This window comes from Apiospora hydei (genome assembly GCF_038363865.1).
Source record: "Apiospora hydei strain CBS 114990 chromosome Unknown utg000006l_segment0_segment0, whole genome shotgun sequence".
NCBI classification, from domain to species: Eukaryota; Fungi; Ascomycota; class Sordariomycetes; order Amphisphaeriales; family Apiosporaceae; genus Apiospora; species Apiospora hydei.
Genome location: NW_027117365.1, coordinates 2,163,531 through 2,176,507, shown reverse-complemented (window position 1 = coordinate 2,176,507; position 12,977 = coordinate 2,163,531). Strand labels below are relative to the sequence as shown.

Genomic DNA, 12,977 nt, shown 5'->3' with positions numbered 1-12,977 from the left:
TGAGGCGTCTCCTCCTCATAACAGAGTAGAGACATCCTCGAGTAGAGAACAGACCGTGTCGTGTTCTCTCTGGTATGTCTGTGGCATCCGGCGAACTGTCTTCGGACTGCTAGTTTCTAGTAATCTAATAGATATGTTCCCCACCCCAAACCTTGGTCCTGCAGATTTCCAGTTGGCACTGATCTGTGACCAGTAACCGTGCTGTCCTATTTCATATGTTGTATCGTAATCGTGTAACAGTTTGCTCATGTTAAGCGTAGGAATGGCCACGGCCTTGCGTCTTGACCTACACCGTTCCTTTTAGCGCTAGTCTTCATCCACCCATCAGTAATCAGTCAATCAAACACTCGAAAATCAGTCCAAGTCAGGCACACCTTGTATCGCATGTTGTTTATTCATTATTGTTGAGAGCCAAGGAAGATGCTTATCCTAAGTCTCACATAGGGAGGGTATCATGAAAATCGTAACCCAGCACTGCCCAAACATGTCCATACCTCAATTCCCCAGAACGCCAAATAGAACCCGTCTGACTTGCATCCAGGCTTGAGACACAAGGAATTGATGTCACCCTTTACCAACCGCCGTGGCTGCTGTGGTGGCTGTGGTGACTGTGGTGGCCATGGTGGCCATGGTGACCGTGATGTCCATGGTGACTCCCGTGGTGACTCCCGTGGTGGCTGCCGTGGTGCGAACCGCCGTATTGCGAACCGCCACCGCCGTGGTGTCCGGAGTTCCCACTCATGAAACTGCCTACACTGTCCAGAAGACCCCCTCCTCCCGAGCTGCCGCCACCGTAGCCGTAGGGGCTGTGGCCGCCTCCATGATGCCCGTGGCCGTGGCCATGACTGCTGCTGCTGCTATGGCTGTCCTTTCGGTTCTTGAACCTGCTCTCGAGGACGTTGGCGGCCACGGCGCCGGCGGCACCACCGAGGAACGTGCCCAGCTTGCCCTTGCCGAGCTTGTGGCCCAAGTAACTGCCCGCGCCGCCACCGATCAGCGAGGCACCGAGGCCGCGCTCGCCGTCTTCGCCCGCGGCACCGGGCGCTGCGTTCGGGTCGCGCCCTCGCTTCTCGTCTTCGGCGTAATGACCCCCGGTGGCGTACGGGTCGGCCGAGTGAGGTCGCGGCGGGGCATTGTACGGCGCCAGTTGACCCCTTGCTGTTCGTACCGAGGCGGCGGCGGCGGGCCGGACGGGGACGACCCTACATCGGAGTATGCAGATCCAGGGCGTGCGTATTGTGGATGCGACGGGTAGGGCGAAAGGTGGCTACTGGACTGTGCGTATTGCTGTTGCGAGGGGTACGGGGACGGCGACTGTCCGTATTGCGGTTGCGGGGGTATTGGTTTTGTGCTGGATAGGCGCCAGCCGAGCCGTTGCCGCTGCCGCCTCCACCGTTGTAGTACTCTGCAGCTGACATGTCGTTCTGAACTCTGAAAGGATGATAGACCGTAGGAACGAATGTTCAGATTAGAGTTGTGGGAAAGAGATTGATTCGAGACAGGAGATATTGAGAGACAAAGATCTAGGTAGGTTAAGAGGGTGGAATGATTATATCTTTGTAAAGCTTAGGCGGATAAGTACCCAGGGAGGATGACGGTTTCTGTATTGATTGTTGGCGTCAGATGACCAACGTGAGCAAAGTCAGAAGGTGTTAGCTGGATGAGCAAATAGATATCACAAGCGCAACAGCACGCTGAGCCAAATGAAACCTTGCGCGTCATCCTTATATAGCGCCCAGCTTCTGGGTTATTCAGCAGACAGCCAACGGTGGCCAACAAAGTCTGCCGACCTTTCTGGCACAAACTCTTGCCATCTCGGGTCAGATGCAAGCATGCGACGAACGACAGCACTTACAGTAGACCGGGATGCTCCGCCGCAGCCTCAAATGCTGACGCAAAGCAAGTGTGGGGGGGCGGAGCTGGAAATGCACGGCCGGGCGGTAGGTAGGTTCAGATGCCATCTCTGCGAATCATTTGCCTCAAACCACATCGACTACCGTCCTGTGCCTCTGCGCTGCCCGTAGCCCGGCCTCTGTTGTCGCTGCAGAGTCCGTCAAGTCCGTGGCTGTGGCGGGGCAATGCCTCGCAAGCTTCCCCATGCTGAGCGGCTGAGCCAGATCGAGTCGGTAAATAAGTACTTGGGTAGGCAGACTAGTGCCATGTCGGCCTTGTCGGCCTGCATCTTCCCAGTTCTGCCACTTTTGGGCATCCATGTGACATGCCGGCTTCCCGATTGATTGGTAAGTTGCGAATTCGGTGCTTTGCCTTTCCGCTTTCACCATTCTGTTCGGGCTTCAGCCACGTAATCCCATAAGCCGGTGAGAGAGGTCGAACAACGCACGATCCTTCAAGGCTCTGAGGCTCTGAGGCCCTGAGGCCCTGAGGCTCTAAGGACTCAATAGAAGCTTTGGGTGATGTCAGAGACCTGTAAGCACAAATGATAATGCTGCGACCATAGCTTAACTAGGTACTTAACCACCGGTGTACCCCTAGCAGACTGATCAGGTCTGTTCCGACCAGTTGCATTCCTACACCGCTGTATGGCTTCTTTAATGGTATCAAGCAGCATATCTCAGCTGTCGCATCTATCATTGCGATGATATTGGCCATCCTGTACTGAGGCTACTGCCTTTTCCTCAAGGCCGACATCGGGCAAGAAACCGCCTTACATAAGGAGAAAGAGGCAGTGTCGGACCGGGATCGTTTCGTCCTTGAATGGTTGGGGACTCAATCAGCCGACGCCCAATCTTGACACTCTTTTGCAGAAGTCCGTTCGCTGGCCAGAGGTCGCAAAATCAAGAGTATTCTTCGCGGAGTACTCCGCCATGCCGGCAAAACCATCCATGCCACTCACTCACATGGTCGGAAGAGTGAGAGGCATAAAGCGGATGGCGAAAAGACCCGAGATGGATCTATTGGAAGGCTTGATACTCTTAGGTATTGGCTATTAATTCGAAGCACGGAGGAACGTTTTTTTTCGATCGGATTTTTGGGCGTTTTGTTCCAGAAACCTATGTACACCCCGAGGACTTCATGAGCCCGTACGAGCCCATAGTTCATCGATGCTCTAATATGTAGTCCGAGAATATGCATGTAGCCATTTGCCTCTTGACTCCCGAGATGACTGTTCCAAATGCTGGATATAAGAATCAAAAAAATTCCGTCATAATCGTAACAACTTCCCAACCCACCAACCCATGCGACCAACTCCTACCAATAAAAAAGAAAACCTTCAGGGATATATACGCGAAATTTTGGAATCACTGAAATGATGCAGATGATGTTCCCCATCGACTCGGCAGCTCACACTCCAACAACTCCGGCGCTTCCTGGCCGACGGCTCCGGGGAAGTGTGATCTCACCATCGGAATCTGAGCTGTCGTCTGCGGCTACCCGATCCAGCATGCGTTCGATGTCGTCGTCTTGGAGTGCAGGCCTTGACCGCGACGGCCCGCTGAGACCAGCTGGCACGGAAAGGGAGGGCTTCGATCCGATCGTCTTTCGGCGGGGCGTGCCCCTAATTTGTGGAGAGCCATAAGCTTCGTCCATATCCATGTCATCCACTGTGCCCGGGGATTTCTCGAACCCCACGCGCTTGCCCTGTCGCCCCGTAGGAAGACTTTTCCGCACTTGGTGACCATCTGCCCCTGGACCTAAGCGAGACCCTGGAAGTGCTGTCCTGTGCGAGTTTGCTGCTCCGTTTCTAGAATGCGAAGAGGGGAAACCATGTTTGAGGTTAGCCGAGTTTCCAGGGCTGCTCATGAACACAAGAGTTTCTAGAGCTTCTTGCTCCCTGACATTCTGGTGTGGCGAGAAGATGATGGGGTCCATGTTGGGCGTCCTATTCATGTATGTTCCAGGTGTGCTTTGGAGAGGGCTCGGTTGGGCTGGGGTGTGCGGTGAGCCCTGGTGGGTCGGTGATAAGAAGGCAGGTGTGTATTTGGCATTTGAGTTGCGCCTCGGGTTCAGGTGGTTTGGTTGGCGAGGCTGGATGGAAGCAGGAGGGGCGAGAGCAGGCAGTTGCGACTTTGGCGGCGATGTGGACAGGCGTGGCCTGGTATTGGATTCTCTCCAGAAGGATTCGTGGGCGCGCCCGGGGGCACCTGGCTTATGGGGCTTATTCCCGTGCTGGCAATGCCTTGACGTGCCCCTGGGAGGCTAACGCGTGGGCTTGCAGATGCGCCATGCCTGCCGTGCAAGGTAGACGAGCTCGAGGTAGGAGAGGCAGCTTGCGAGGCCAGGGATTCGACCTCGTCAATGGAATGGCTTTGCCACCCATTGTTGACTTTGAGCATGGCATACGACAGCTTTGTCTTCAGCTCCGCCGACAGCTGTAGCGCGGTTTGGTGGTCAGTCACCTGGTGAATTCCAAGAGCCCCTCGACACAGATTGGGAGATTTTACCTCGCTCATGCGGCTAGTTGCGGTGGAAGCAACACTCACAGTGCTCGTATTCCTCGAGTGGCCCGGCATGCGGACTGGCGAAGTCAGAGAGCCATTCCTGGTGTGCTTGACCACGCCATCCGCCATTCTCTTTTTCGATATGCCCGTCTCTACCATCTTCTCTTGAGCAGCGGCAAGCTGCGAAAGCTGTAGCAGCTGAGACTCTTGGCTGGACGTATTCCCATTCCCAGCGGCAATGCTGCTTCCGCTGTCGCTCTCCGGGGGTGTGAAGACGCGGTCAGTATCGTGAGACGCGGTGGTGTCCTGGGACTCGTCGTTGCTAGAATCTTGGAGGGGCTGACTTTGGCTACTGGCAGCAGTTGCGGGATGTACAAGAGGAGGGCCTCCTTGTACTGCTTCGGAAGTCGCCATGTGCAAGCGGTCAACGTCGAACGACGACGTGGCCAGGCACGCGACAAGTGGTCGATGGGTGGCTCCGATCCCGATCCCAGTCAGCAATGCCGCGTCGCGTCCGCCGGCTAATAGGTGGCAGCTCAATGCGACTCTGCACGGCCGCTGTCAGTGTGTTAGAAGCACGTCGCTTGCTCGGAATAATGCGTCGTCGACGGGTGTTACGCGTTGCTTCGTATCCGGCACCGACGGGGGAGAAGCAGTGAGCAGAGCAGCGACTGCGAATTCCGCGTGTTCAGCTATTCCAGCCAAATGCGGGTTTTCCGGTCTTTGTGGGAGCGATACAGTATACGGTGACAGCCAACCCAACGCGTCAAATCCACATGCTAGCAGCTCACAACCTGGTTAGCACGTGCGACAATCCCAACAGGTCCTGGAGTCTGGAGATGGATGTGCAGCAGGGACGTTTGAATCGAGCGTACAATGAGGGCGGAAGGACAGCAATCGCGGGCGGGCGAAAACACGGTTGATCCGAGTGTGTGTCACGCACTGCAAATAGATCGCGGGAGGTTGGAGTTCTTTCTTTCTCTGGTGCCGACTAACCCTTACCAGATCGTGGACATGGGGCGGGAGGGAAGACCGATGCGGATAGCCTGGTACAGTATTGCAGAGCACTTGTGTCTTTTGGTGGATGAACGGGAGCAAATGGGGGGGCAATTGATGACTGACGGGGACCGAACTGCACACACTGAACCTGCGGTTTACGCGGTCAGAGGGTGATATGTACGCGACGACACACACCTCCACCCGCGGCCTGTAGCACCAAAGCCAGCACTAAAATTTACACGCAGGTAAAGTAAGTAGAGGTACATGTCGAGGTACCCGGGTTTTTTGGCGCCCAGTGCAGGCGGTTCAGAGCCAGTGCGCTGGGGCCGAGGGTACAGCTCCCCCCCCCCAAATCCACTATTCAATTGGCCCTAGCGCTCTACAGCTCGCCTGCTACCCATTTTTCGGGGCACTGGGGACAAGTCAGATGATGACCAGACATCTCCCACGGACAACTGACTGGTCCAGTCTGACCAGCGATTGCAAATTTTTCTGTTTCATTTCCAAGCAGGGCGCTTTCGTTGATTGCTAGTCGTGCAGGAAACAGGTGCTTGCAAGCCACCTCCCCATGAAGATAGCATCAAGGTCCGTTCCGCAACGCAAAGGGGAAAGGAAGCACGTACGGGGAAGTACGATGATCACAAAGCGACGCGGCGGGGGGGCAGGCCCCATAGCTTTAAGTAACCGGCTGGCCCTGTCAAAAACCACAACGGTGGCGGCACGTCGCGCGGGAGGGGAGCACAAAAAGCAACAACACAAAAGAGAACCCTGTTAAAATCCACGCGCTATTGGGGCCCAAAGACGCCTGCGATCGGCCCAAACACGAAGTCACGTGCCCCATGTAAATAATCCTCGTTAACCCACAATTGACAACCTCAAGCTCAAGTACCCCCAACGGAGGGGGATCATGAATTGATGGATAGATGTAATTCGCGATGGTCGACGACAAAAAGCAATAATAAGATGTCTGGCTATAAATCAGCGTTTACTTGATGCACCATCAAACTCCCAGTAATGCCATTGCGCTCGCACCTGCAAACGTGTAGCCTAATAGCCCAATGATGAGATACGATCCTCACTGCCCAACTGTGCGACGACCCTTTACGAATCCAGGTTTTAGGATTGTCCCATGGACCATTTCTTCTTGAGCAGGTCAGTAGCCGAAGACAAACATTTATTATATATAGCCTCTGTGGAACAACAAGTGGCTCAGCTGGCAAGGCATTGCTCCCAGTGAGTGTTGACTATCTCTAGGCTCTCAATGGCAAAATGGTTAAACGGCATACCACTTATACCAACCACATATCAATATCTAAATTATATAAATCACGGGTTGGGATTGTGTGTATATCTGCGGTGCGTGATGCGCCAAGTGTAGTCTGCCTGTCTTGGCAAGTGGACTGGTATGATATCCTCCACCAGAAATGAGATTTGAATATTGCATGCGATAGAGAACAGTACTACTCCCGAGGAGCCCTGTTTCACACACTCTGGGAAACCACTTGATTAAGGTACGACGATAAGGACTGCATCGTCCAGACCAACAATCGAAGAGCCTCGTAGTTTCAAACAATGAGTGTTGTAACAAGATTAGTTGATAGTAGATAGTATGAGCCTTCCGGTTTACTGTTCAACTGACAATTGCATTTCCATTCAAGTATGATACTACCCAAGGATGCGTGCCAAAGTTTGGAATAATTACACTTACAACGTTTCCTACTACCAGACAAGCGTTTCAAAGTTTACACTGACTATGGTTATGCCACACCATCTGCCTAATAAACTATTATTACAGAGACTACGCACCTATCTCCTCTCCGGGCTAAACATGGTCTTCTCTGGAAAGCCAACGTCTTCAAGAGACATTTGCCTTGTCAAGCTATCTCCGTCTTCAGAATTCACGTTACGGAGAAACGTCGTGTATCCCTATATAACTACTCAGCTTCTCCCAAGCATCTGAAATCCTATCACTCTCTGTTCCTATCCACATTCTATTGAGCACACACTCTATTGAGAAATCTGCAATTCATCGAGACATCAACCACTTCTCAACCACTTCTTAATCACCAGTTCCCTGGACCACATTTAAGCCTTGACGACCAGCATACTTTCTCGATATAACCTATCAAGTCGCCAAGATGCCTTCCCACAGTACTCTTCGACCTACTGCTCAGCCCTTCCAGCCTAGCATGAGCCGGCAACAACAACACCAACAATCACCTGGGCCAGCGCCTGCCCCTTACCAGGCTACACACCAACAACCGGCCAACATGTGGGCATATTATACTCCGCCACGCCCACAGTGGACCTTTCGGTCACGCGTGGCCTACGAGATCCTCCGGAATCTCCGCTACCCCGAGGAGCTGTCTCGGTGCATAGCCGGCACCTGGAGCGGTATCCGCTCCCCCAAGGGCTTCGACAAGGCCCTATGGAACGAGGCCAACGCAAATCTTCTGGACAAGTACCCCGTGTGGATGGATGGGGGAGGGGAGGAGAACAAACTCCGAGCTTTCTATGCGACGGAGAGGAACAAGCGGCTCGCGGACGAGAGAGCCCGGGAAAAGAAGAGGGCGGCGCCCTGGAAGCAGAAGGCGGAGGAGCCGAACAAGCCGAACGAGGCGGAGGACTGGATCGAAGGCTTCAACGCCGAGACCCAACATCAGCTGGCGGAGCTTGACACCGAGACGGGGGCGGTGCAAGACGCTCCTCCTTCTCCGTCGGCTGGCCCCGCAGACTCGCCATCCCACGGCCATGTGGAGGAGGAGGAGGAGGAGGAGAATGTGATGACTGCGGCGGCGCCCCATGCCGAGGCCGCGGAAGCACCAGAGATGCCCGCCGAGGAGGAGGAGCCCGCCGACCAAAGCCAACAAACCCCCGAGCACTCCTCGGGGGCTCAAGGAGATAATGCATCGTTCGGCGAGCTCTTCCGGGACATGATGAGGGCCAGATGCTAGAGGTTCCCAAGGCCATCGGCCAGTAATGATAACTGGGCAAGGGAGGGAACAAATTGCCTGAATCTTGTCCAAACATGGGACAATCACAGGTCAATCAAATGTACGATAGTGTAACAATAATAATTTGATCACAGTTGTCCAAATTATAAGACTCGGAGAAAGTGAATGTACCTGGAAGTAGGTTATCGCGCCGCTATATTCATTTCAGCAAGAACCCGAGGAGACCTAGAATATGAGTGAGCAAGGTGATAGGAATACCTTCAGTCTCTACTCCTGTCCTTCTCGGAACACCACCCAAGGTTTCCGATCTTGTAACGAACCATCGTCTTCACGATACTTCACGGGAAACTAGGCAAGGGTTATTTCTATGATCCTTTTCTCTACTATGCCTTGCCCTTCACTTGTCAGGTGTATGTGGTAGTGGCATAGGGGCTCCTGGAAATAGGGGTGGGCTATCCTCAGGGGTCCGCATCTCACCTCTCTGTATTGATACCATATCGAGGCTCGTTTCTTCTGGCTAGTCAGTAGGTGCAATATATAACGTGAACTGATAGCTAAGAAGCATTTGCCGGGGAGCCCAGCTTCTGGAGTTGGCAATGTAGACCAAGATTGGCTGACCACTACACTTGACCTGGAAATCAGTTCAGTGGAAGAATTGAGCTTGATATTTTTGTGTATAACTGGACAGCCAGTGTTTTAGAATTGCACGAATACTACACTAACCCATTTTGGTGTTCCCCTTGTATATATGGTTTGTTCCGTTTCTAGAACGCCGCCAAATGCCCATCCCTTACCTCCGACCTAGCTTCTAGTGTCTCACAACTCATAGTAACTACGTGGCCGATTTGGAGTAGTATATACAAATAGTACATACTCTGCTATTCTCTCGAGCCCAGGGGGATGGTCTCGGTCATTTCCGCTCTTCGCAGACGGGTGAGGCTGTTGATGTCAACATTGTGTCAGGGTTGACGTGGCAGTTCCGAGCAGCTAAATCCTTTTGTTCGGCAGTCAAGCCAATACGGGAATCGTATCAAGCCTATCACAGTCGAGACACCTACTTGCATAACGCCTATCATACATATGATAGGGGCACAGACCAGGTGCAGCCATCTGGTGATTGTGTCAGCTGATCCTATGATGAGCAGCCTCTGGACTGCTTCCTGGTCCGAATATTTCTTCTGTGCCCTGCCCCCCCCCCCGAACGTGATGTGATAGTAGTCTTCTAAGTTAAGAATACTTCTAATAATCGCATTGTTCGATATATTTGAACTCCCTCCGTGGTATACTCGCCAAACCCCTAATGCCAGACACATCAGCCACTATAGGATGGCTACAGTTTCCATATTAAGTGAACGGGCAGCCAAATCTGTCAACATACCCAGCTTCAGACAATGGTTCCGCAGCAGAGGCTCGTCAGCAACCGCCCAACGCCTTCTATCCCCGTATTGTTGAATATGCAAAACCTCCAGCGCCGCCTTGAGGGCGCCTCTGGACCTCGGAACCTTCCAGTGTGCTTGCCATTCGACCGCGCCCTTCGTGTCCTGCAAATCGACACAGGCAAAGCATGGGTTCGCTTCATCCATGCTACACCGTGGGGACGAGTATCGACTGCTACGTGCCGTCGTAGACCTGAGGCTACTGTTGACACTCAACGGTGAAGGGGTGTCCGATGGTGAACGCTTTGTCTTTAGTCGCCCGCTCCCTAGAAGAGTCTGTTCTATTGTGGCACGACTTTGCTGGCCTGTAGAATTCTTCCAAGCGGCAAGTAACTTGACGAAACGATTCATCCAGAAAACCCCGCTGAGAAGCACTCTCTGCTGCAGGCAATTCCGCCTCGAAGAGGGATGGCGCTAAGCCAGCAATATCCGCAATAGCGTTCAGGCGGCATATGAGGTTATCTGTTAAATCCTCCCAAAGAGCGATGATGGTTCCGATGGATCTGTCGGCATAAAGATGGGAAGGGTCGCCGAAGATCGGATTTCTCCTGGCTGGCATACCTGGCTCCGAGGAAGATGAATGCTGTTTGCTGGCTAAAATACTCTCGATGCCTAGCCATCGTTGCCTGACAATGTTCGCAATAATCCATGCGTTGAGGTGTGTTGAGATGAGTGTAGGTGGCACATTAGGTCGTGTTGGTCCGTCCAAATCATCCCATGCGTGGCTTTGGCTCCAGTATAAGACGCACTCGATTAGCTGTGCCACCGAACCGTCATCGCCGTCCAAACGTCCATGATTCTGGACCCACTGACGCATAATGTTGTATGCGCCCCCGTGCTTCTCCCTCAGCATGAGGTATTGCGAATGAACCTCCTCCAGGTTCATAGCGCGGTAGAGAATTATGTATGCGGGGCTGTTTGCGTATCGCCGTTGCTTAGCAGACACCAATGTTATACCCTTGCTCCCAGAAGGGTCGACAAATAACTCCCAGACCTGACGAGTATCAACACCGGATTGACACCATTGTGACACATGGTCATCGTATAGCCGAACTGACGTCAACGGTCCAGCCCAATATGAGAGTTCCCGGGGAAGCCCAGAGGATGTCACTGGCCTCTTCTGACTGCACTCGTACAGAACGAGCATTGCATCCCCCACGATGCGATAAGTGCCACCTAAGTCCCCTTTCCTCAGTTGAAAGAACTTTCGTTGCCCCCTCAGAATGGCCAACGTGTCTTTCTCCACATCCACGGGTTCCGAGGTTGAGACGATGATTTTCAACGAGCCCCCTTTTCTTCGTTGAAGATAGGGATAGTACAGGTATTCCACGTGTTTTCCCGGAACATGTGATGTCCAAATCCGAACACAAAAGCGACTTCTTGAATTAACGCACCGGTAGTGGAGTGGACCTGCGGGATGTATGATTTCTCCGCTGGAGACAAGAGGGCTGATGAATCGTGAACCTGTAACCTCACAATACCCAAGCTGTCACCCGGGTGAAGAACATTGACATCTTTGAGCACGTCGTCCCACTGTTCTATCCGGGTGAGGGGTTCGCCAAGAACTTGGAGATTGTGAAATTCGTCCCAATCCTTCTTCTGCAAGCTCCCCAGTTTGGAACCCAGCTGGGCAATGTGGAGAAGCGGGTGCCTTGGAGACAGATGATGTAATGAAATTCGGGATGTTGAAGATAGTAGGCGGCTAAACCTGTGCAGATTTGGGCATATGTAGAGTCGTAATCCGCCACCAATGCACCTTTTTGTTATAGTCCTTCATCAGCCCCAGTAGAGCAAATATCTTGTCGCGGGGGTCTGACGACTCAGACTCTCTAGTATCCATGAAGAGGCGTAGCAGACCTTCCGGACCTTCATAACAGCCTGTAGGGTGAAAAGTGTCGATTTGTTTACCGAAAACGGCCATCCAAGGAGGTTTCAGCGAAGTGGTGGTTTTCAAGAGGCGCAGGTCAGTTGAGCGAGATCCGCATGTAACCTCAACCTGTCGGGCAGAAGTAACCTCCTGAATTGTCCAAATTCTTCGGAAGTAAGGACGACGAAAAAGCGTGTCCAGGGCATCCCCATGATTTCGAGACTGGCCTGAGGCAGGAACATAGTCCTCCTTGTCTGTGATTCCATTGACGCGATCAAGGGCACGATCACTTCCTGGCGTTGGCTCGCCTAAGTCAACGACACAGCGTATAGACCTGGCGTATATGTTTCGCACCAATGCGACCTGATGGGATTTCTCCCAGTTGTTGAGCTGATTGATACATACAGCATCAACCCATATGGGCCTAGGGATTTCGTCAAGCCTCAGCCGCCGCAGAGCCCTCGAGCAGCTTCGCGTAATAGACAACACATCCCATGCAGGCCCGATGTACATACGCCTGTTTAAACTGGCATCTCCTGTTTCGTCCGCCCAAGCGTATGACAGCGCTTCGTAATGAGGTCGACCGTTGAGATCCTGGACCTGCAGGTATCCATGAAGAGGGTGGCCCCATCTTCGTGCAGGTGACAGCAATAAGACTCGAATGTGCTGGCCAGAGGGTAGGGTTGGGAAGCCGTATCGGGAAAGGTGTTCGAGGCGACCACTTTCCGAGATCAGCTTGGACGGCCTCCCTAAGTCATTGACCAGGGTTTCTGTCAGATCAGGTCCACCATCCTGTAAAATACACTCCTGGGTGTATTTGACGTTTGCTGGCCATTTCAAGTCGAGACAGGTTCGCTCTAGTGGTTCCTGGGACAAGCTTCGAAATTTTTGGTGGTCAGGCAAGGGTGATTGGTGTGATATCGATTCCCCACAAGCCTTGCAAACCAGGTTCTCCTTTTGGGCCAGGACCTTGGGCCGGGAGCAAGAGCCCAGGTGCCAATGTAGCATCGTGATGCTATACCTGGCGATTTGTTGGGTTCTGGAAATAGGAGAGCATGCCCAGTCGTGCCATGAATGCTAAGGCAAAATGAAGAGACAGAGGTATATGTGTGGCCGGCATCAATATGTAAGTATCGATTGCCCATGTGAATGCAAGGTCGGTTTCCAAACCCGGCCAGCCTTATGGCGTTCAGGCTTTGGCTGGGTTGCGTGCACCGCCTCCAATTGGTATCTCCAAGCCAATAAATCGAGGCCATGTAACAAAGCCTTCCATAAAAGTCCCTCGAAGTGCAGTTGCTTGCATTAGTTTCGTGCTGCGTCT

General features: G+C 52.9%; 6 protein-coding genes across 6 annotated transcripts; 2 read left to right on the top strand and 4 right to left on the bottom strand.

Moving 5' to 3' along the window:
- Positions 1-571: 571 nt before the first annotated feature.
- On the bottom strand, positions 572-1,418 carry PG997_007870 (uncharacterized protein; the record flags this gene model as incomplete). The annotated part of the gene is made up of 2 exons (XM_066812185.1): positions 572-1,202; positions 1,405-1,418. 2 exons carry the CDS (start codon positions 1,416-1,418, stop codon positions 572-574), a joined length of 645 nt encoding a protein of 214 aa, XP_066667527.1.
- Positions 1,419-3,303: 1,885 nt separating this feature from the next.
- On the bottom strand, positions 3,304-4,814 carry PG997_007869 (uncharacterized protein; the record flags this gene model as incomplete). Its single annotated transcript, XM_066812184.1, has 2 exons — positions 3,304-4,116; positions 4,164-4,814. The coding sequence occupies 2 exons, from the start codon at positions 4,812-4,814 to the stop codon at positions 3,304-3,306; spliced, it is 1,464 nt and encodes a 487-aa protein (XP_066667526.1).
- Positions 4,815-7,537: 2,723 nt separating this feature from the next.
- PG997_007868 (uncharacterized protein) lies at positions 7,538-8,353 on the top strand (the record flags this gene model as incomplete). Its single annotated transcript, XM_066812183.1, has 1 exon — positions 7,538-8,353. The coding sequence occupies one exon, from the start codon at positions 7,538-7,540 to the stop codon at positions 8,351-8,353; it is 816 nt and encodes a 271-aa protein (XP_066667525.1).
- A 1,391-nt stretch (positions 8,354-9,744) lies between these two features.
- Positions 9,745-10,011, top strand: PG997_007867 (uncharacterized protein; the record flags this gene model as incomplete). Its single annotated transcript, XM_066812182.1, has 1 exon — positions 9,745-10,011. The coding sequence occupies one exon, from the start codon at positions 9,745-9,747 to the stop codon at positions 10,009-10,011; it is 267 nt and encodes an 88-aa protein (XP_066667524.1).
- PG997_007866 (uncharacterized protein) lies at positions 9,989-10,936 on the bottom strand (the record flags this gene model as incomplete). Its single annotated transcript, XM_066812181.1, has 1 exon — positions 9,989-10,936. One exon carries the CDS (start codon positions 10,934-10,936, stop codon positions 9,989-9,991), a length of 948 nt encoding a protein of 315 aa, XP_066667523.1.
- A 555-nt stretch (positions 10,937-11,491) lies between these two features.
- PG997_007865 (uncharacterized protein) lies at positions 11,492-12,664 on the bottom strand (the record flags this gene model as incomplete). Its single annotated transcript, XM_066812180.1, has 1 exon — positions 11,492-12,664. The coding sequence occupies one exon, from the start codon at positions 12,662-12,664 to the stop codon at positions 11,492-11,494; it is 1,173 nt and encodes a 390-aa protein (XP_066667522.1).
- Positions 12,665-12,977: the final 313 nt, after the last annotated feature.